The sequence below is a fragment of the Sorex fumeus genome, unplaced genomic scaffold, assembly GCF_029834395.1.
Source record: "Sorex fumeus unplaced genomic scaffold, SorFum_2.1 ptg000072l, whole genome shotgun sequence".
Lineage (NCBI taxonomy): Eukaryota > Metazoa > Chordata > Mammalia > Eulipotyphla > Soricidae > Sorex > Sorex fumeus.
The window spans coordinates 55,105,970-55,129,332 of record NW_026606129.1 but is presented as its reverse complement, the minus strand read 5'-3'; the positions used below and the strand labels follow the sequence as shown (position 1 = coordinate 55,129,332).

The 23,363-nt window shown below is 39.3% G+C and overlaps 1 protein-coding gene across 2 annotated transcripts in view; it reads right to left on the bottom strand.

Moving 5' to 3' along the window:
- The window catches only part of CACNA2D3 (calcium voltage-gated channel auxiliary subunit alpha2delta 3), a 1,033,411-nt gene that overhangs the window by 260,269 nt on the left and 749,779 nt on the right, over window positions 1-23,363 (bottom strand). Inside the window, exon 14 of one of the 2 annotated variants that reach the window (XM_056129450.1) lies at window positions 22,930-22,947. The exons of the other annotated variant lie outside the window; for it this stretch is intronic. Within the exon in view, the coding sequence (XP_055985425.1) occupies window positions 22,930-22,947 (18 nt within the window). The remainder of the gene's footprint in view (window positions 1-22,929; window positions 22,948-23,363) is intronic. 2 annotated transcript variants of the gene reach the window in all.

The window sequence follows — 23,363 nt, the reverse complement described above, 5'->3', positions numbered from 1 at the left end:
ATTTATTCTCCCCAAGGTAGCTGAGTCAAGGCACTTTTGGACTTCTACAGATCTCTGAATGCCAGCCCCAGATGGAAAGCAAAGCAAAACAAAACAATAACTTGATTATCTGATCTCCCAATTACTCCCAAGAAGTTAAACATCTACCCTTGAAGAACTCTTGAAACATGGCACACAAAATACATTAACCCTGTGAAATGCCTCTAAAGATGCATCAGAAGACACGATGTAAAAAAATGGTGCGAATAGGCATGAACTCCTACTTTTCAATGAGAAATGAGGAAACAGAGTCCCAAACTCCAATAAGAATTTGGTTTAAGACCAGTCCCGTTCAAATCTCAGCTTTGAATCTTTATGAACTGCATTAGCTGAGTGTTGAGGTCCTCACATGGAAAAATGCATTAATGCCATGAAAATAAAATGTAAAACTGTTCAACATGATATCAGATATATGGAAATCTCCAAGAACAATAATTTCAATTCTTTGCTTTCAAGGCAACATGACCAGTAAGGCGCAGCGTCCAGCTGAGATCAAGTCACATAACATCTGTTAGATAAAAAGATAGGCAAGGAGTCTGATTGGAAGGGACAGTTTCTGATTTCATAGAACAGTCAAGACTCAAATGAATCAGTTTGCAAATGGAAATCAAGTCTCTTCTGGTTAGGGTATTTTCTGATGTTTGAGCATTTATCTATCACTATAGTCCATAAAAAAAATTTCAGTTGTTATTCTCTTAATTCTTTTGGGAAGAGGCATGATAAAAAAATCCTAAAAAAAAATAAGTGTCTGAAGTATCCATGAACTTGTTTCATGAGTAAAGATCATTAATCTCCTTCCATTCTCCTCCAATCATATTCTTTAATATTCCTTGAGCTCTTGTGCCTCACTGCTTATATCGTGGTATCTAAGATAGCAGCAAGGTAGCATGAGTATATTAGAAAATCATGGCTTCAAGTCCTACTCCACACCTCCAAATCAGAATTTTCATATTATTCTGCACATTAAAATTTGAAAAGCATTGTTAGAGGACAGTCCTTTCCATGTCACCCTCTTAAATAATCACTGAAGTAAAGAGAAGCTGCCAGCTATTGGGAAAAACTCTAACAAGGAGGATAGGGCCATGTTTCTATTGTTTCATTTGTTTTTCCCCACAAATACATACATATAAAAATATGTACAAAAAGATAAAATATATATATACATATATAAATATATACACATACAACATACACATACAATGCCTTTGTTTTTTCTACAATTGTATCAAGGCTATGGCAAGCAAGATGAGGTCAGAATCTCATGTCCTTCAAAGACTGAGAATTCATAGTGATGGCTAATATTTGTGTGTTCTAACTTGGGTAGGCCACGGTGCTCCAGTGTTGATCAAACAGCAGAATAGATGTCGCTTGTCAAGATACTTGTAGAGGAAATGAACATTAAAGTTAGTAGATTCCAGAGAAGCAGTTTATACTGTAAAACATGGGTGGGCCTCATCCCATCTATTGAAGGTCTTAAGGAAAAAACAAAAACAGGTTTCCCAAAGAAAAAGAATTTCTTTCTTCAGTCTGCCTTCAAACTCAAAACTGCAACATTACCTCTTGATGGAATTCCCAGTATACCAACCTGCCCTCCAGATTCCGGACATGTCAATTCCCATAAGATCATGAGGCAGGCAATTCCTTAAAGCAAATTCTCTTCCCCTCCCTCTTTCTCACCCTCTAAATAACTATATATCTATAAATATTGCCAAATACACATGGCAATCTTGTAATCCATTATTTATAGTAGCCTAATTTGATGTCGTAATAAGTAAGTAAACTTGCTTTGACATTGTATTAAGAACCAAAAAATGTTAACTATGAAATGACGTTGACAGATATGGTTCCCAAGAATCAAATCAAGCAGTAAATATAAATTTATTAAAGTATGACTCTAACATCCCATCAACATCAAAATTACTTAAAAGTAACTATGAAGTAACTATGGCCATCAATGGGGTTGTGTAAAGCCACTTCCTATAGCTGAGTCATTTGGTCTCTTAGAATCACATTTTGACCATATTCTGCTCCTGGATTATTCCTTAGTGCTATAAAGAAAGCTGCTTTGAGTTGATCTATAACCCCAAGAAACTTCCACTTTGAAACTCAAATAAAAATCGTAAGCAAAGCCAACATGTATCATGGATGAAATCAAAACATACCACTGACAATAATGAGAAATGAAGCTTTTTCCCTGCAATGAGTAAAAATCAGTTATAAATCACGGGTAATTGTCCTGGCACAGACACAAGATTATAGGAAACTAACTTCTAAATATTAAGCTGGAATACTGTATCAACTTCACTCAAGAGCTAATTCCAAATGTAATTATTGCATCATTACTTTTAGAAGGAATCCTATAATATGGCATTTGTATACCAAATTACTCATTTGTAACCAGGACCGGGTAAACAGAGAAAATGCAGTAAGTTCAGCAGCACTCACTGTGTGAGCTCATGTACACCTCTTCTAGCAGGAAAGTTACTGCTGGATTTGGGCCAGAATGGCCAGAACTCTGACCTGTAGCTTTCCTGGTTTATACCAGCTCATCAGGACAGCTGTAGGGGCTAGCAGCACTCTAGAAATACCATTTGCACAGTATTAAGATGATCTCTGCACCCCCAGCGTCATCTTGCCTAGTGTGCACAGGTCTCGGTTCTGGGCTTCTTAATCTTGCCACGGAGAAGAAACATCAATTTTGAAAGTTAATTTGCACTGTAAGCACTTTATGATAGAAAGACATTCTATACTACTGCCATAGGAAACAGCAGCTAGTGGGGCAAACATTTTTTTCCAGACCACCATGCAGAAGTTATGCAGCCAACCACAGGCAGACACCCACTGTCTCCAAGTGCTAGGGAGTCCCTGCTTTTCTGAAGTACCCTAACCTGTAAAGGCTGCAGGGAGGCGGGAGGAGGGAGGCTGCTCATGATTTATACGCATAGCTTCCAAGAAAAACTCAGACATAGAGTCAACATCCCTTTTCCAAGGAGTAGGAATGGGAGAGGGGGTCACCATGGTCCATCTGGGCAAAAACCCATTTACCTAAGTCCAAGTGGGAATCCTAAAATGAACTGCCATTTAATTACACTTGCCCAGGCTTTGAGCTCGGTTGTGGTGCTCTGTTGTATAATAAGTGTATATTATTCCATATCCTTCATTTCCTTTGCTACAAAATGGGGACTGTTCTCGTATCAAAGGAAATGATGAATAATAATACCAAACATCTGGTTTATAAAACACAAACTTGCTCAACAGATTGACTGCTTCCTGTCAGCTTCCCAAGTTAATCATGCATATGGACTCCTATGAATATGCATTTTGACTCATGTGCAAGATATAGGCAGTGATGCCAGGACTCCCCTCCTAAAGCTTGATTTGTTTCCCGTCCATGGCACTGCACTGACCCGATAGGATAACAGCACCAGGCTTGTGTGGTCTATCAGTTCTGCTGTTCACTGCATCATTACTATTCATTGATTCCCTTGAGAAACATTCCTTGAATTGAGCTATGTTCCAAGTTCCATGCCATATGTTGGGAAGAAAATGAGGAATTAGGAATAAGACATCAGTTCTACCTCTAAGGAGGCCTGAGTCCAGCAGGGAAAATAGACATGCCAATGAGCCAGAGTCAAGAAAGCTGAAGGTTGGTGCATTGACTATCTTCCTGAGGTTAGCAGGAGCTACATTCAAATGATCCATCATTTACTGGTACCTGTCAGGGTTGACATGACAGATCTAGAATGCTTCCTGAAAACCAGCTTAACACCTGGAACAAATGATATACAGCTGCTCAGCACATTTACCCACTTACTTTCTACTTAAGGATCTTTGTAAAGGAAGCCATGTGGGAGGAGACTTTTTGAAAAATGTACCAACACCTTTCTTTGTCTTCTTTTGCAAATATCACCCCTTCCTTCCTTCCTTTAGAAAAATCCTCTTCATTCCTGATACCCAGACTGAAAGATACTCTCTCTCTTTCTTTCTTTCTTTCTTTCTTTCTTTCTTTCTTTCTTTCTTTCTTTCTTTCTTTCTTTCTTTCTTTCTTTCCTTCTCTCTCTCTCTCTCAATAAACTTCCTAGAAGGTTTTCTTATGTGCAATCTGGAACTAACAGAACATAGAACAAACTTTATGCTCCTTTTGAACACAGTTCGTCAGACATGTAATCCTGACAACCCCTTCTCTCCCAGCAGAGAGAAGGAACCGAGAAAAGAATCAGAGAGAAGGTGTGTGTGTGCGTGTGTGTGTGTGTGTGTGTGTGTGTGTGTTTGTGAGAGAGAGAGGGAGAGAGAGAGTGGGGGAGTGTTAGGAAGGTTAAAGGCAGTGAGGATAAAGAACACAAGGAGGTGAGGGAGTAAAGAAAGAAGGGTGAAGGGGGGACATAACAAGTCCTTGATACCTTTATTCTTTTTCTTGATACCTTCATTCTTAAGATCAATATTTTAATTTTAGGTACTAGGACAATGGTGGAGGGGAGTGGATGGCCTAAGGTCAATTTAACCGACAATTTTTCCACCATTGCGATTACCTGGGCAATAAGTTTTAGACTCGATTTGTGACTCTTATTTTTAAAAATTCATGACACATTATGCTGGTGTTGGCTATAAATGCCTAGGCTAGCCCCAGATCCTCATTGAAGTTCCAATAGACCTCATCTGGGGAAAAATGATGTGTTGAAGTCTTTATGATATATATAGTATGTATATATGGTATATATAGTACATATATGGTTTATAAGTATATTTGTGTATATATATATATGGTTTATAAAACTAATATTATCAGGATTGTGTGTAAAACCTCACAATACAAAGAAATTTGACTGCTTCAAATAAAGAACCTAAGGGAAAAATGCTTAGAACCAGAGGCTGAATTTAGCTGTGCGGGGCCAGAGAGGCAGGAAGTGCAGGAAATGGGACCTACAGCAGCACAGCTGATCATGTCCAGGTCTCCTGGGGGCCCCTTGGCTACTATGTGCCCTGGGAAACCCCGCCTGGGAGGACACCTCTTCAGCTGACTTCCCCCCATAATCATTAAGCCAGTGGCAGGGCTCTGATCTCTGAGAGCTGGAGGTCTCTGGAGGTACCAAGTCACAGAGAAGGAAGACAGACAAGCGGGATGTCTGACCCTGGGGAGGCCTGTACACGAGTTAATGGCAGCACACCTGGCTACTCATCTGCAGGCTAACAGGTGGATTCAGCTTATCTGCCTACTAGATTTGCTCATTCCTGGGGGCTGGAGCTCGAAGAGAAGGCCGGCACAAACTGAGCACTCAGCTTGGGAAGAGACCAGCTCCCAGGCAAGAATAAAGATCAGTTCACGGGGCTGTAGCAATAGTACAGCGGGTAGGGGGTTTGCTTTGCACGCGGCCAACCCGAGTTCGATTCCCAGCATCCCATATAGTCCCCTGAGCACCTCTAGGGGTAATTCCTGAGTGCAGAGCCAGGAGTGACCCCTGTGCATCGCCGGGTGTGACCCAAAAAGCAAAAGTAAATAAATAAATAAAGATCAGTTCACTAACTCTTCACGTATCTCATCTTTCCTACACTTTGCTCCTCTTCTATTTGGATAGTTTTTTTTGTTTCTCACTAAAATTTAATAAATATCTAAAATGAAGAAATAATAAATATGTAAAATCATAGAAAGGCACGAGTACACACAGGTGTTTCCCCTGGGTCTTCCAACACCAGGGAAGTTACCTGTACCTTTATGAAAAGACACTGCCACCATCTAATGGCAATTGTGGTGAATTGCAGGTACAAGGTCCTGCATTGAACTTACCAATAAAAATTGTATGTATTTAATTTTTTTGTTTGTTTTAAGCTATTAAATTTTTATAAATTTGTTCTAGCATCAACAGAATGCTAATACGGCAACTACAGGGCAAAGCTGAGATTAAAAACGTTTGTCTAAATTTTATCCTCTTTTCACTAGGTTAAAATGAACTCTACATGGTTTGATATAAATAATTTTAAAAAAATGTAACCAGAAAAAGTCCTCGCTGATCCGCTAAATGGTTCTCTCTATAAAAAGCATATTTAAGATGGTCATTACCATTTTAGTTCTCCACCCAATCAGAATAAAGTTCATCTATCATGACTATTAGTTCTGTCAATAACCTTTGCCTTGGCAGGAAAAGAACAATACTGGAAGGCAGAGAAACACCGCTGTTTGTGGCTTCATATATGAATGAAATGTTCTGAAAAGAGCAACAGTGATTATTTAAATGTTTAAGATATGAGAATAAGAAGGGTAGTTCAGGAAAGTCAAGCTCTTTCAGACACTTGAATGTGGCTCAGACCAAAAGGACAGCAACATCTTCATTTTCTCTTCTATGAGTTTATGTTTACCAAGGACCTGGAAATTCCCAAAGGCCATTCTCTGGGGAGCACATGCTTAGGGGCATGTGAACAGGGTCGGAGCAGATGGCACCCTTGACCTTCAGTTCTGTGTGCTTCATGGCAAGGGGAGAGCTGGATGTACTAAGTCATCAGAATAACACTATTCAAATTAATTGGTGGGCTCAGCATGGACAAAGGTAAAGAATGAGAAATCAGGAAAAGAGGACATAAGGAGAATGTGGGTATGTAGAGATCCTCCACCGAAAAACATTTCACATGTTTCCTTCAGGCCAAAATAATCCTTATGCCTTTCTCTCTTCACTATCTGCCTTTTCCCCTCCCCAACACTCCCTCTCCATCCACCATGACAACATTCTTTATCTGCAATACTAGATAGAAAGTATCAGTTCAAGGATCTTGCACAGACCATTGTGGATGATCTGTCTTCAAGATTTTGAACAATGCAGCCAGAGAGGTAGAATAGAGGACAGAATGCATGCCTTGCACATGACTGACTTGAGTTTAATCCCCTCATTCTATATAGGTTTCCTTAACTACACCAGGAGTAATTCCTGAGCACAGAACCAGGAGTACTCCCAGGAGTAAGCTCCGAGCACCACCAAATGTGGGTCAAAACTAAAACAATAAAAATATTTTGGATCAGGCATAGGCAGAAGCTCCCTATCTCTGAAGACACAACACAGAGGTGGTCGGGGATTACTCCTAGCTCTGCATTTAGCAATCACTCCTGGTGGGGCTCGGGCGATCATATGGGGTGCTTGAACCTGTATTGGCCGCATGCAAAGCAGGTACTATACCTGCTCTACTATCTCTTTAGTTAAATTGGTGCATCTTTATGCCTGTAAAGGGAGCACAGTATCAACACTATCTGCTAGGCTAATGTTAATATTAGCAGATTCTGGCTGTGAATTTTACTCTTGTTTTACTTAGGTCTCCACAGCTGTTAGTGATAATCATGAAATGGGCTGGATGTTTCAGTGGTGGCCAGTTTTAAATGAGAGGCTTTGCACACATATGCACATTTTAAAATTTAATTAGTAGCTATTTTAATATGAGAAATGAAAGAAAAACAGTGTGCTTCCATGACAGGGACCCAGCCTCCAGAAGATTGCTAAATTGCCACTGTCTGTGTGTTTGTGATCTTCATTGTTTTTAAAACTTGTCTCCTTTCAGTATGATTGGATTTTTTGTAGCAATAACATCTCCACAAATCACCCAATAACATACGCTTATAATGAATATTAATTCAAATCAATATGAAATCTAGTTTAAGAAACCCATTTGCACAAAGATCAAATAGTTTTTAAACAAACTATGCTAACACTTTGACATAAAAATGCTGTTAAAGTTTTATGTTGTGAATGAAACAAAATATATTGATTATTCTTATTTTGTACATTTTTCATAGCAAGAGGATTAAAGAGCATGCATTATTATTTGTAATTCAAGAACTGTTTCTTTCAATGTAAGCAATGTGAACTGCCTGTTTTTTAATGATGCTGCTAAGATGAATTATTTTCCTTCTAAAACCTAGGCAAATGAAGAACACCAACTATTATTTAGATTCCCTTTTTTTTGCACTGACATTTTCCAACAAATTTGCAAAATTCCTGAGCCTAAATAAGACATTAACAAAGCTGTAGTAAAAAGTAAGTAAGCAAGTAAACTTCCAAATAACAAGAAGCAAGTAAACTTCCAAATAACATGTTGCCTTCTTTTGCATTTGTCTTGGTAAAGTGTAATTCCATTCTTGAAAATAATACACAAAACATAACATTTGACTTTTAGCCAAAACACTTTAGTTCTTACGAAATCATTATTATTTCATCTCAGATTTAGAAATCCTGCATTTTTATTTTTATCTGTTTGTTTTTGAGCTGTGCTCTGGGACTATTCCTCACTCTGTGTTCAGGGATCACGTTTGGCAGAGTTCAGGGAACCATATATGGTGCCAGGGATAGAACCTGGGTTTTCTCTGTGTACTGTACTAACTCCCTAGCCCAGTTGTACAATTTTTAAAATTAATTTTTATTAGTGAAACACCATGAGGTACAGTTGTAGACTTGGGTTTCGATTATACAATGATCAAATACCCATCCCTCCACCAGTGCCCATTTTCCACCACCATGGATCCCAGTATCCCTCCCACCCCCATTCTCCCCATCCCACCCTGCCTCTGTGGCAGGGCATTCCCTTTTGTTCTCTCTCTCCTTTTGGGTGGTGTGGTCTGCAAAAGAGGCATTGAGTGGCAATAATGTTCGGTCCATAGTCTACTTTCAGCATGCATCTCCCATCCTGGGAGGATCCTCCAAACACCCTTTATTTGGTGCTCCCTTCTCTATTGGAGCTGCCCTTTCCCCTAGAATTCCAGGCTGGCCTCTAAGCCATGGAGTAACCCTCCTGGTACTGATCTTGGCTATTCTTGGGTATTAATATTCTATTTTGTTACATTATGTCCTCCAGATGAATGCAATCTTTCTATGTCTATCCCTCTCTTTCTGACTCATTTCGCTTAGCATGATACTTTCCATGTAGTACCACTTTTATGTAAATTTCATGACTTTATCTTTTCTAACAGCTACCTAGTACTCCATTGTGTAGATGTACCACAGTTTCTTTAACCAGTCATCTGTTCTTCGGCACTCAGGTTTTTTTTCAGATTCTGGCTATTGTAAAGAGTGCTGCAATGAACAAACAAGTGCAGATGTCATTTCGACTGTACATTTTTGCCTCTCTGGGATATATTCCCAGGAGTGTTATTGCTGGGTCAAATGGGAGCTCAATTTCTAATTTTTTGAGAATCATCCGTACTGTTTTCCAAAAGGGCTGAACCAGTCAGCATTCCCACCAATAGTGAAGGAGTGTCCCTTTCTCGCCACATCTGCGCCAGCATCTGTTGCTTTTGTTCTTTTGAATGTGGGCCAGTCTCTGAGGTGTGAGATGGTCCAGTTGTACATTTATATGAGATTGACTATATTTTAAGTTGTCCATCTGCAAGGGTAAACAGACTTGCTCTTTGAATTTTTTTTTCTTTTTTTGGGTCACACTTGGTGTTGCACAGGGATTACTCCTGGCTCATGAACTCAGGAATTACTTCTGGTACTACTCAGGGGATCATATGGGATGCTGGGAATCAAACCTGGGTCAGCCATGTGAAAGGCAAATGCCCTACCCACTGTGCTATCGCTCCAGCCCCTTGCTCTTTGAACTTTAACAGCATCTTGTACAAACTGAACTGCTAAATGTGTTCTTTTTAACAATATGAAGGTAACTTTATGAATGATAATGCTAGGACTTCATATGAGAATCTCAAGATAATTTCCCTCTGTAAGGTTGTGAAAATTTAGGAAACTATGCATTTTCATATCTTATAACATTTTGAATATAGATGTATTTAAGCATGATATTTCTTTATGAGTAAACATCTAGGTAGGGCAGAGATGTTTTCTTTGACCAGTGCATATCCATAAGTGAAGCCACAGCCAAGAGAATATTATATATTACTATATCTAAAAGCTGTTTTAGGAAACTATTTTCTTTGTTTATTACACTATAACATACTTCTTTCAAGAATGCTCCAAAATAATGGCGATGGCAATTATTGTAGAAATTTTACCAATATTCAGATGAGTCCTGACAGGTAACTAACCTGTGTGTCTGTTCCTGACCCATTCATGGCTGACCACTTATATTTTTCAAAAACATGGTTTAGACACCTCCCAAATAGAAGCTTAAAAATATAGCCAACTGTTGGAGCTTCAGGGCCTTGGGACAAAACCTTTCCCTTGTTTAAAGACCCCCTGAAATGCTGCTTCCTCCATAAAACCCTCCCTAACAAAGTGGAAATAGGAACCAGATGTTCTCAAACTTCACTACAAAGATAGTCATATTTACTCTACAACCTAAGATACCATCTAGAACCAAATTTGTGCAAACTGTTAATGCAGCAAAGTCACTGTGACTAGAAGAAAAGCTGGAAATTCTGTAGGGCCTGTGAACTCTAAGCGTAGAAGCTGGGAATGATTCCTGTTTTATCTAAAATGTTTAGCATAGAGCCTTGAATTATTGACAAAAACACTTAGCCAATGGTCCTTGAATGAATCTATTCCGATCTTCTTTTATTTATTTTATAAATGAGGCCCAGAAAAGAAAAGCGGTCCCAGAGAACAAGTAGAAAAATTGGGGACAAAACTCTGGGGCTCACTCTGCCTCTTGACATTATGTGGTCCTGCATGCCATGTCCCCTCTGACTTTTATCTTGTGTATCAAGCCTGTGCCTTTATGGTCAGATCAGAAGAGATGGATAGTTTGAGAAACTGGTACTTACCCTTATCACTGCTACTGTTGGGGATAGAAGGTACATGATGCTACAGGGGTAAAGAGAAGTAACTTTTAAAAGTCTTTTTTCTTTTTTTTTTTTTAAATGAATCACCATGAGTGCAAACTAATCTCTCAGTATCTGTACTGCAAACCATAATGCGGGGCTGGAGAGATAGCACAGCGGGGAGGGCGTTTGCCTTGCACACGGCCGACCTGGGTTCGATTCCCAGCATCCCATATGGTCCCCTGAGCACTGCCAGGGGTGACTCCTGAGTGCAGAGCCAGGAGTAATCCCTGTGCATCGCCAGGTGTGACCCAAAAAGCAAAAAAAAAAAAAAACAACAAACCATAATGCCCAAAAGGAGAGAGAGAGAGAGAGAGAGAGAGAGAGAGAGAGAGAGAGAGAGAGAGAGTGCCTGCCATAGAGCCATAGAGACAGGGTTGGGATAGGGGGAGTGGGGAGGAGTAGGAAAAGGGAAACTTAAAAATAATTTCTTAATCTTACTTGAAAACTATGGTTTCATGAACAGGAACAGAGAAAAGAACCTCAGAAACAAATAGACCTGAGTTAAAATCCGAATTGGCTGCTCAAAATGTGAAGTCAGTTGTATTTATCTATCCGTCAACCTACCTACCAAATAGTCAGCCATTATCTATCCATCCTTTCATCTACTTCTCTATTGTATTTTCAACCACATCTTGCTCTTATCAAACAGGGTAAAATCTTTGTTTTACATCTATATGGCTTTACACTCAATCCTGACACAGACCCAGCTGAGTATCTATGCCTATCAGGTAAAAAAAGTGGGTGGAAAATATGAGGCCAGAGAGATAATACAGTGAGTGGGGCATTTACCTCATAAGCCACCCACCTGCATTCTATAACTGGAACCACATATGGTCCCTGAACCCCACCAAGAGTGATCCTGAGGATAGAGCCAAAAGTAAGCCCTGAGCACTGTTGTGGACACCCTAAAAAAATTGAAAATATAGGGGCAAAATACCTTTATCCTGGTCAGAGCAGTTAGTGGAGTGGGGATTTTGAGCTCCAGCTTGCCTGACACTAGAGCTTCTGTCCTAATCACTGTCTATTGCCTTCTTTTCTGAAGTCTATGGACAAATGTTATGTTTTGTCTTACTGATTCAGAAGAATGACAAAAGAGGCAACCTCCGCAAAAAATCATCCCCAATGTAGGAATCCCCTATAGCCCAAGTCAAAGTAGAGATGTAAAACACTTAGTGCTGAGTCCTGCACATTGATAAGTACAACTGATCTCTAAAGGACCATTTTAGATTAAGGAGAGCTCATAGTTTCTTTGAAATCAACCCACTGCTCTAAAGAATTTAAACTTTATCCATCTCTACATTCAATTACATAAACAGAATAGAAAAAATATTTCTCCTTTATCCCATGATGGAACATCAAGGCTTTAGTATTTAAACAAGATGCTTTAGAAAGCATTTGAGTAGGGGGTGGTAAGTATAACTGTAAATATTAAAGGACGTTGGGAAGGATGTTTATTGCTAAAGGAATTGTTGGGGACGAATGGGGTCAGGAAAGAAGGGGCAGATGCTCAGAGGCACCCAATCTCCAAATCATCTAATGTGACCCAGGCCTGGACAAACATTGTATGAGTCCAATCCAAGCACATGGGGCTCATGATTCAGCAAGTGGTTCAATTTTGTGAGTCACTTCTGGAAAAAGAAAATCCATACCATGGCATTAGTCCTTTGCCTGACATTTTTCTACCTCATGAAACTAGGTTGGGTTTTCCAAAATCCTTCCAGTTAATTTGAAGGGATAAACATCTGACTTTCTGTTTTTGAACTTCTTAGTAGCTGTGAATGATTGCACAACTATTCCAGTTTACCCCAAAGGGTCATTTCAGTTGAAACCTTTGGCATGAGATGTCTGGGAGATCTCACAGAACCATCCCTCCAGCTCTCACGGAACAACTACATTTGGGTTTGTAACGAGCATTTATTCATTAATTGGGGTCTGACAAGTAAATAACATGACTGCAAAATCATCAACCAGCTGAATTGTGACCACCTCAACAAATATTTGACTTATTTTAGTAAAGAAAGTTTGAAAGGCAGCTCTTTAATTATAAGGACGAATATTCCTACTGTAATGTGCAGAAACAATACAGGTAGACAAATTCCATCAGTGAATATTACAACTGTTTGTATAAAAAATTAGGTACAAAAAGGTAAAGAAAGAAGAGGCAGTACCATGAGGGCATGTGTATGTATTCTTAGTAACTCACTACTAAGTACATCTGCTTAAGGGAAGCTCACCCCACCCAGAGAGGGCTTATCAAGTTATACCCAAATTACTGATGGTGACTCATTTGACACAGATTAGACATATGCACATGTTGATTACATTTGATTCTCAACTTAATCTTTGAATTGCATTGATATTGATGAGTCCTGTGTTAGAAGGGTGTTTTTCAAGGTGAGTTGCCTCTTTTTTTCCCTCTCCCCCTTGAACTAATGAAAGACCATACTGCAATTTAAAAATAAGTACTCTTATGACACAAGTCCACGTGTTCTGGATGGGGAAATTCCTTACTTCATTAAGGGGTTCTAGGTAGTTGTTCTGTAAATGATATACTTTTCCAAGGTCTTGAGCAGTGAAGCATAGATTTGTAGCACCCCCCCGTCCCCCCCTCCCCCAAAACCATGCATATTAGTGTCCTAAATCTTTCAATAAATACAAAGTAGCATTTTAGTGCTTGGAGTTCAAGTCCTTCTTTGGGTAAATAAGAACAGCCTGTAGAATTACAGTTAGGAGTAGAGAAATCTGAACAACAGGATCTAATAATACCCTCTACTCTGGCCCCAGGCTTAACATGGGTTCTGTTTACATTAATATCAATCTCCATAAATTCCTTGAAGTTTTTTTAACACAATCTTCTGCCTCCCCTTTTCTACAGAAAAAGAAGGGGGAGTGAGCATGAGAGTATATGTGTATATGTGTGTGTGTGTGTGTGTGTGTATGTGTGTCTGAATGTGTATGTTTCCTTTGGGACGTTTGTAAGAATCTGTGTCTATGTTTGCATCTGTATGTTTCTTTGGGGACAATTGTAAGAACAACTGTAATTTTAAAAACTATTTTTAAAATCCCACTGGTTTAGTTCATATTTTTCCTCTTTCATTTTCAATAAAAGGGTGATATTAATTTAGTGATATAATAAGCAGGGATTACATTGCTTTAACACCTCAAGAAACTTGCATTTATAGATATGTTTGGTTTAATTAAATAGTAGAAAACATTCACTTATCTTAAATAAATTATTATTTTTGAAAAAAGTTTTTGAATTCTTGAGACCAAGAAAATTAAGCCTTGGATTAGAAAAAATATTAGAGGTTTCAAAAATTAATTCTCAGTTTTGAGTCATACAACTATCTAGTTCAAAAAATTATCTTTAATATCGCTTAGGGGGTTAGAATTGCCTCAAGCATCCAGAGCATCAAGGAATGAAGTTCAGGGCTTCATCCTTGCCTTTGGCAATTCCTAAGCCACTGAGCCTAGTCTCCTCATTCTTTTTAAGAACACTGATTAAATGCATCAGTATTTCAAATTTATATCTGCTTTGCTCAAATTAGTCTCTATTTATCAACATATAATGTTGTTACATTATCAGTTTAACTGTTTCTGCCATAGCTAAAACCACTTCTTAGTTGGGAGTTCACAGAGACTGGGTGATAGCAAGAGATGATCAGGAAATTTCTGTTCTTAACAAGAGTGGTTTCATCCCATTCTGATAGTGAGAAGACCAAGTCTAGCTGATGGGGCCAGGCTTCCATTACACATCCAGCCCATTCTAAAGCTGGTCTTCAGGACGTCTGTATGTTCTACCTCTTCCAAAGGAGTGGAACAGCACTCTTCATCAGTCAAGCACTGCAGGGAGGCCTAGACCACGGGTAACAGTTCACCCACACTGTATGTCCTTATTCCATTTTATTAGGGAGAGCTGTGCTGGAGTGATAGCACAGCGGGTAGGGCATTCGCCTTACTAAGCGGCCAACATGGCCGACCCGAGTTCGATTCCTCCGCCCCTCTCGGAGAGCCCGGCAAGCTACCGAGAGTATTGGATATGCCAGACACAGTAACAACAAAGTCTCCAATGGAGACGTTACTGGGCCCGCTCGAGCAAATCGACGATCAACGGGAGGGCCTTTACCTTTTACCTTAGGGAGAGCTGTCTCCTATGCAGTCCCCGGGGAGCCCAGTGACTCCTTTTAGTGGTCCTGGGCCAAATAGGCCAGTAGATCAGTGCAAGGGTCTAGGAATCCAGTATAGTTCAGGCCAAGCAGGTACCCTGAGGAGACATGGGGACTTCCAGGAGTGTAGTCACAATACTCAGGAAACAGTGGGGTGCCTGGGAGCTAACCAGAGTCAGCAGCATGCACTGCATGTGCTTAAACCCTTCTATTATCTTTCTGGTCGTGTTTAATTTTTTCTTTTTGCAGGGGGGACCACAGCCAGTGCTGTTAAGGGCTTAGTCCTATCTCTGTGCTCAGGAATCACTATTGATGGGGTTTAGGAGACCTTATGCAGTGCTGGGGGTTGAGCAAGGTTTGGCCACCATGTGCAAGGCAAGTGCATTAATGCTGCTCTTCATGCTTTAGTGCCTTAAAGCACTATCTCTAATGAGTTTTATTCTATTTTTAAGAAGCCAATGTATCCCTTTGCTGAGGTATGAGGAATTGGACCACAGCTCCTACTAAAGTATAAGGTGGGAAGGGAAGGCAACCCCCAGAACGATCATGCACCTACTATTTTGTTGATCTGAGTATCTGACATGGACTTGGTATTTGACTAAAGATCAAAAACGACTTCTCAGGTTAAGAAATAAAGAAGAGCAACCAGTGCTGAAGTGGACGCGGGGATAAAGAGACTCTCCTTCAGTGTTGGTGGGAATGATGACTGTCCAAACCTATCTGGAAAACAATATGGGCATTCCTCAAAAACAAACAAAAACTTACAAATTAAGCTTCCAAATGACCCAGCAAAATCACTTATGGGAATATACCCTGGGGGCCAAAAACACACAGAAAATGATTTCTAGGTGTATTGCAGCACTCTCCACACTAGCCAGAAATCTGGAAAGAACCTGAGTTCCTAAGAACTGGTTAAAGAAACGATGGTACACTACGGAACACTATGCAGCTGTTAGTAAAAATGAAGTCATGAAGTTTTCTTATAAATGGATGGACATAGAAAGTATCATGCTGAATGAAATGAGTCAAAAGGAGAAGGACAGACAATAGAATGACTGCACTCATATAAAAAACATAATGTGAAACTAATACCCTAGGACAGCAGAAACATGGGCCAGGTACACTGGTCCATGGTTGGAAGCCTAAGATAGTTGGAAATTATCATGCTGGATAAGATCTGCAATGTGCAAAAAGCAGGGGAGGGAGGGGGAGAGAGGGGCAGGAGAGAGAGAGAGAAGAGAGAGAGAGAGAAAGAGAGAAAGAGATGGAAAGTGTCTGCAATAGAGCAAAATAGAGACAGGCTGGTTTTGAGGGGAGTGCAGAAACTGGGGACATTGGTGGTGAAAGTACACTGGTGTGGGATGGATGTTGGAACATTATATGATGGAAAGCATTTTTAAACAATTTCTATTCAGAGTAATATTAATGAAAATACTTTCGCTTTTTCCTTATGAATTGAGTCACTATTGTTAATTTTTGTATTCTAAAATTGTATATAAATGCTACTGATATTCAAATATGTATGAAAATTAAGTAAAACCTGAATATCTCTGCAGGATATACTATTAGACACACATTATGTTAAACAACCACTTAATATTAACTAAATATCTATTTTTAAGCAAATGCAAACAATGGGCCAGGGATGGAACTCAGTGGTAGAGTGCCTGCCTTGCATATATAAGGTCCTGGGTTCAATTACAAGAAGAAGAAAGGAAGGAAGGAAGGAAGGAAGGAAGGAAGGAAGGAAGGAAGGGAGGGAGGGAGGGAGGGCGGGAGGGAGAGGGGAGGGAGGGAGGGAAGGAGGGAGAAGGTGAAGAGAAAAGAAAAGATGCAAATAGCACCCTGCTTAAAATTGGCTCTGTGGGCCCCACATGAACTTCCTTTGGAATCCCCATACAACAAGAGCACTACTCTACTGACCACCAGGAAGCCATGTACTTTGAATCTGAAGACCTTGCATTCATTTTTAGATGGTCTTGTATTCAATATGCCAAGCACAGTAACAGTTGTCACAATGGAGACGTTACTGGGCCCGCCCAAGCAAATCGATGAACAACAAGAGGACAGACAGTGACAGTGACAGTGACAGTTAATTGAAGTTGGAAAGATAAAAGAAAATTATTCCACATAGCACTTGAGCAATAGCACAGCGGTAGGGCGTTTGCCTTGCACGCAGCCAACATGGCTGACCCGAGTTCGATTCCTCCACCCCTCTCAGAGAGCCGGGCAAGCTACCGAGAATATCTTGCCCCCACGGCAAAGCCTGGCAAGCTACCTGTGACATATTTGATATGCCAAACACAGTAACAACAAATCTCAAAATGGAGATGTTACTGGGCCTGCTTGAGCAAATCGATGAACAGCGGGAGGACGGTGACAGCACTCAACATATACTACAGACCCCAACTGAGGGAGGTTTCCTTGCAAGCCACCAGAAGAGATGCCAGTTTTCTGCCCTCATGGGAGAAAGGCAGAAGCTTCTTTGTTTAGTAATAGCTCAACCTGTGAGAGAAGGCCATAATCAAGCAAAGGAAAGGCTGCATTTCCAAGTTTCTTGCAGTAGGCTCATTTCTAAGAGCCTTTTGTCAATTGTATAAAAGAACATTTCTTGAACCAGAGAGACAGTACAGGGGGTAAGGCATTTGAATTAGCGTGCAGCAATCCTAGTTCAGTCCAAGGCACCAAATATGTCTGCCCAAACACCACCAGCAGTGATCCCACCTCAGGATGTGGCCCAACCCTCACTTCCCCATAATATGCAACAGAATGTTTCTCCCTTTAGTTCTGGGAAGTAAGATTAAATCAGACCATATAACTCTAATTGCTTCTCATAGTTATTTCTGAATCAATCTATTTCGCTTGAAAGTACTTATTTTTTTTTAAAGTAAATGGGTTCAAATTTAGAGTTGGAAAGGATCATGGTGTGTGTAGGTTTGTGAGGAGTTGGCTAAAAACACATGTGTCTGAGCCTTGCAAAGCTATTCCTGGACAGTTATGCTGCTCATCTGGACTGCCACAGAGACATACAGAACCCTTCAAATTTGGGTTTGCAATTGTCATTGTGTGTCAACAGTATGTTGTAATTCATATTTCCACAGAATCTATCCTATTGACCACAGAAAGAGCTGGAGTGATTGAACTTACTCTGGTTTTTATTTCCTGTGTCTTTTTCATAAAACAGATCTATTCATTTAAACTGTAATCCAGGGTGCTGCTACTCACAGACTCTGAGTAGAATCCAGTTTGGGACTGCATATAAAAGACACCTATATATGTTCTTGATAAATGATAGGGAGGAAAAACAGATTTTCAAAATAAGATATAACAAAGCATATAAATGCAAAAGCAATTTAGTCATAAACTAGAACTAAATGTAAATAATTATCACCTCACAGTTTTGTTCTTCATTTACATTGATTTAACTGCTTATAGAACTGTAATGAAACTCTAAAGTCACTAGACCTACAGTTCTGTGAAAACAGCAGTATTGAAAACTTTCGATTTTCTATTTTCAGTTACAGTTAACTCAACATTTAAAAGTAGAGAAGTTAAATGAGGTGCACAAGATAAATGATGTCCCACAATTTTTGAATCTGATTACACTCAGATAAGAGGAGGTCAAATTCTACATATACAATTTGTATCTAAAGAACAAGACAAAGAAGGAAAGGGGGGAAACAGAAAGACAGAAAGAAAAACTTTAGATATTGGAATGTGCCCATTTATTCCTTCTAAATATAATATAAACAAGGAAACAAAGAAAATGCAAATGAATTCAGAATGCCATTTACAAGGGGGTAGGGGGTCAGGGATTACTAAAATAGTCCATTTTAAAAGAAAAAACAAAAATCGCCCTCCATTTAAGAAGCTAATTTATGCACTTCTGAGTTCTCATACAAGTTAAGCAGCACAGAATATCACAGCAGGCATAGAACAACAGATCTTGAACCCTGCTGTGTTTGTTCAAGAAGGCAAGTTAAGCTATTCCTAACAGGAAACAAAACACACTGTCGGGCTCTTAAACAGGGATAGTTTTGCCATACTGTGCAGCCCTGAATGCATCAATTGCTGTTCCAAACAGGATTAGAGATGTGGTTTGCTTTAACTATGGTTTTGAGAAAAATGCTTATGTCTGCTCAGAATTCTCAGGCTGACATTAACTAATATAGTGCCAGGCAAGACATAGAGTGTCTACAAAATCTTCAATAAATTCCCTTTGGCAAACTCCAAAATTGGGTGAAAGCAACACAAAATGAAGGAAAGGGGGTTTGGGGGAGTGGAAAGTTAATTCACATCAATAGCGAACTCCAGAGTATTTTTGTCTTTAAAATTCAAGCTCCACTCTATAGTGATAAAAGTAACCATGCAGTTCCTATTGATAGAAGCTACTTGAATGAATATTCAATATGAAAAATGAACTGTTTTTGCCATGTATGTATGGCTATTGAATATACATTTACAAATGTTTGGGAGCAGTTCTGCTACATTATTGTTATAGAATGGGATTTTCCAGATGTTTCTGTGTAAGTCAAGAAGTACCATGTAAGGGAAAAAGACTAATCTTTTTTACTTATGAACTTTCTTTATTGTTGACTCCAAGGACTAGAGGAATTTATTAAATTTCACTAAGAAAACAAACAAACAACCCCCCCCCCCACAAACAAAAAAAGTATTTGTGATGTTTAAAGGTATCAGATCTGCATTGCACAATGTTTTGTAACCATGACATTGAGAAAATGCTTATGTATTTAACATTGACCTGGTATATGCCAGTAGTACAAACCAAAAGTTACATCCAGACCAAAATGTATAGCCTAAATATTCTCTCTTAGGTAATTAGAATCACATAAAACACAAAAGTAAAATTATATTATCAAGGAATTGCTTTATAAAATAAACATGAAGGGCTAGAAAGGTTTTGGATGACCTTCAAAATATTCAAATATGACAAAAATAACTTATAGACAACAATCATTAATGACTGATCATTTAGGAGGGACACCCAAATGGGACATTTTTAGTTGTAGATCAGCCAAGAGATTAAAATAAGCATGTTTACAGAGACATAACTATTTTAAATATTTATAGGAAAACCAGTTGCAGATGATACAAAGAGAGTTCCAACAAAAACATAGCATAAATGCAGACACCATATGGTCCAATGTATGCACTCATGACCTCATGTGAAAAGCAGGCCAAAGATGTAGCAGCTGGAGATGCCTCCCTTTTGCCCCCATAACAACAAACACTGGGGTTTGTTGGGGCTTACTGTAATCATGCCCAGGGATAGGTGAAATTTATGGGTAATGTCAACATCTTGGGAGAAAATATCTCAGAACAATTTTTTTTTCTAAAATCCTCAGCTCTGTTGGAGTTTCAAGCCCAATCTGAATTTCTTTCTGACTTCCTGTTGATAAAGAAGGGGCAATCAGGTAACACTCAGAGCTTTGACAGAAATAGAAGGACCACTAAATTTTGTCTTATTGTGTTTACACAAATCAAGTTCAAGTCGTAACCAAAATACACCACAGAGGTTAGAGAACACCACAACACATGTGACTGCTCTCTGGATCTGTTCTAGCGCTTCAGGAGCTACACTAAGTAAAAAACAGTAGAACTTCTAAATTCTGTGAGTGTTCCACTCATGTTCTAGCATATTCTAGGCACAAGTAAGAGAAAAACTTCTATAACCAAACTGGAAACTCAGACTTTCATTCTTTTTTTTCTTTTCGGGTCACACCTGGCGAGGCAGGGGGGTTACTCCTGGCTCATGCACTCAGGAGTAACTCCTGGCACTCGGGGAACAATATGGGATGCTGGGAATCGAATCTGGGTCAGCCATGTGCAAAGCAAATGCCCTATCCACCGTGCTATCGCTCCAGCCCCACAGCCTTTTATTCTTTTTAGATAAACCAGAACCCTTAGGCTTGAGTTTTGGTAATATGCTCCTGATTACAAGTGGTGGATGAAAATGGCATGAAGCCCACAATATTCCTTTGGTGGGAAAGTAGCAAGAGAATAATTTTAGGAAATTGATGGTTGTAAGAACTGTAACCTAGCAAAGGCTTCCTTGAAAATAGTAGGTTGAGGAAGACAGGTGTGTGAGGAGCAGGAATGCTCCTAATCATAGTTGTGTTCTGACAGAAGATCATGCATTCAATCTTCTCGGTTCTTCTCATCTTCCAGATACCTGAGGTTTAGGGCCAAAGTCTTCTAAAAAGTTTAACGGCTGAGAAACTACCCTAAAAGTTAGAAAACCATTTCACAATTTTTTTTTCTATTTTTATTTTATTTATTTATTTTTTGGTAAGAAAAAAAACTAACTTTCCCTACCTTAGAAGAAAGAAGACAATGTAAAACCATGGTGAAAAATGGAAAGTCAGAGCTATTCCTTGCCATACAGGCTACAGAATAAGTTCTGTAGTGGTCTAACATCAATGGAGCATCTTCCTCACTTCTAAACTTTTCATAATCACAATAACGTGCTTCCCTTTGCAGGGCATGTGATGTGAGTCAATGTATGATGACAGAAGAAAGAAAGAGGGCGATGAGCTAAGTGCTATTGAAGACTCATATGGCTCAGCAACAGTTGCTCTTGCCATATTCTGTGTTGGTTTCTTTTGAACTTTGTTTTAAAATTCCATGTCTGATGGCACCCCAAATTCATGAAGCATCTTCTACAACAGACTGCTTTTGTATATGGATCAGTGGAAAATGGATGAATAAATGCCAGTAAGTTGAGGCTGATCTACTTCAGGCACTGAATTTATTAAGTCTCTTTACAATGAAGTTTCGAATGTGGGCAATTAAGAAAGCATGACCTATCAAAGATGCCGAGGCTTCCAGATAATCTGAAATTCTGACCATATATTTACCCTGGAAGCTGTTTCTCTACTCAAATACTTTAAGTTTTAATGAAGTGTTCAGTCCTTTTGTGATGGCACTGAAGTGTAATCAAACATTACCACAAGCCAAGTCACACACTAGCATGTCTTGACTTGTTTAAATATCTCAAATATATTTGAGTAATTGTGTAATGATTTCTAGGCCTCTGGTTGTCCATATGGTCTGAACAGACCGTCTTTTGTAGAGGAGTTATGTTTGCTCTCTCAATGAGAAGGAACCAAATTATCTCTGCTCCAAACTTGGAGCGCTGGAGAGGTTCTGCTTAAATTTAGGGCGGTGCCCTACCTCAGTTCTGGAAATGAAACCAACTTACATCTGGCCCCCAGAAACTGCAGATCTTGCTTATGTTTGTGAAAAACACAAGAACAATGCAAGCATCACACGACATGTTCTCTGACATGATTGTCCTTAGGATACAATGACATGCTATGGGAACAGTACAGCAAAACCAGGACTTAAATCACATGGAATCTTTCTCTACAAATAGTCTAGGTGGTGGAACCAGATCATTTTCAACAGATAATGAGGACCAGTGAAAGGGTCTGGCCATAGGCAAGAACTATTCTAAGGCTCTCCAGCTAGTATGGGAGAAAAGAAAGCAAAGGAGCTGCTGACTTTGCAATTAATGAAACCCAAGGAAGTTTTCAGGGATTCAGTTTAAAAGCCCAGAATCTAAACATTGTCTCTAGACTTTAATAGTTACTCATACATCCGTGTTCCTAGGAATTATTTTCCTAGGTCAGAACGGAGAATAACATCTGAAGAAATGAGCCACATATACTCTTAACCTGTTAATTCAGAATTGTTAGCAAAATGTTTGGGCATAGAATTCATTCCCATATCAGTGGCCACAATAAAATTCTTTGGTGTGTCTGTCTTGGCAGGAGGACAGTAGACTACTGAGTTTGTTGGACTTTCTGCTTCTGTCCTATTTCAGGTTTCTGAAATTGTGAAAGGAAAACCATTTCACTGGTCATAAACAGTGCTAAAAGGCACAAGACCATGGAAGCATGCACGACCTGTGAGTTTTAGGAATGACTGGGAATGTGATGGCAAAGAGTTTACCTTTTGTGCCTGAGGGAGCTGGAAAATAAGGAGGGAAGAGGAGAAAAGAAAGAAAAAAGTGATCATTAAATGTGAAGTGAAGATTAGCTATAAACTTTATTTGGCTGCAATTAGAAAGTAAGAAGATTAAAATGAGGAGAAAATGGGGAATATAACTAAAGTCAAATCACTTTTTCAAAGAAAGCTGTAATGCATTGGTCATTTAACTTGTTGCTATCTAACATGAACAGATAATTGGAAAGCTTGACATCACATACTGGAAATTACCACACCTAGTCATTTTGGCAACATACAAGGCTGAAATGAGGTTTTGTTTGTTACAAGTGGTCCAAAGTATAAGGTCCAGTTTTTTATTTTTGTGTTCCAAAAGTTTCCCACCTGTAAATCCACTTGGAGCTCTCAAAACTGGGGGAAGGCGAGATTGAGAGCAATTG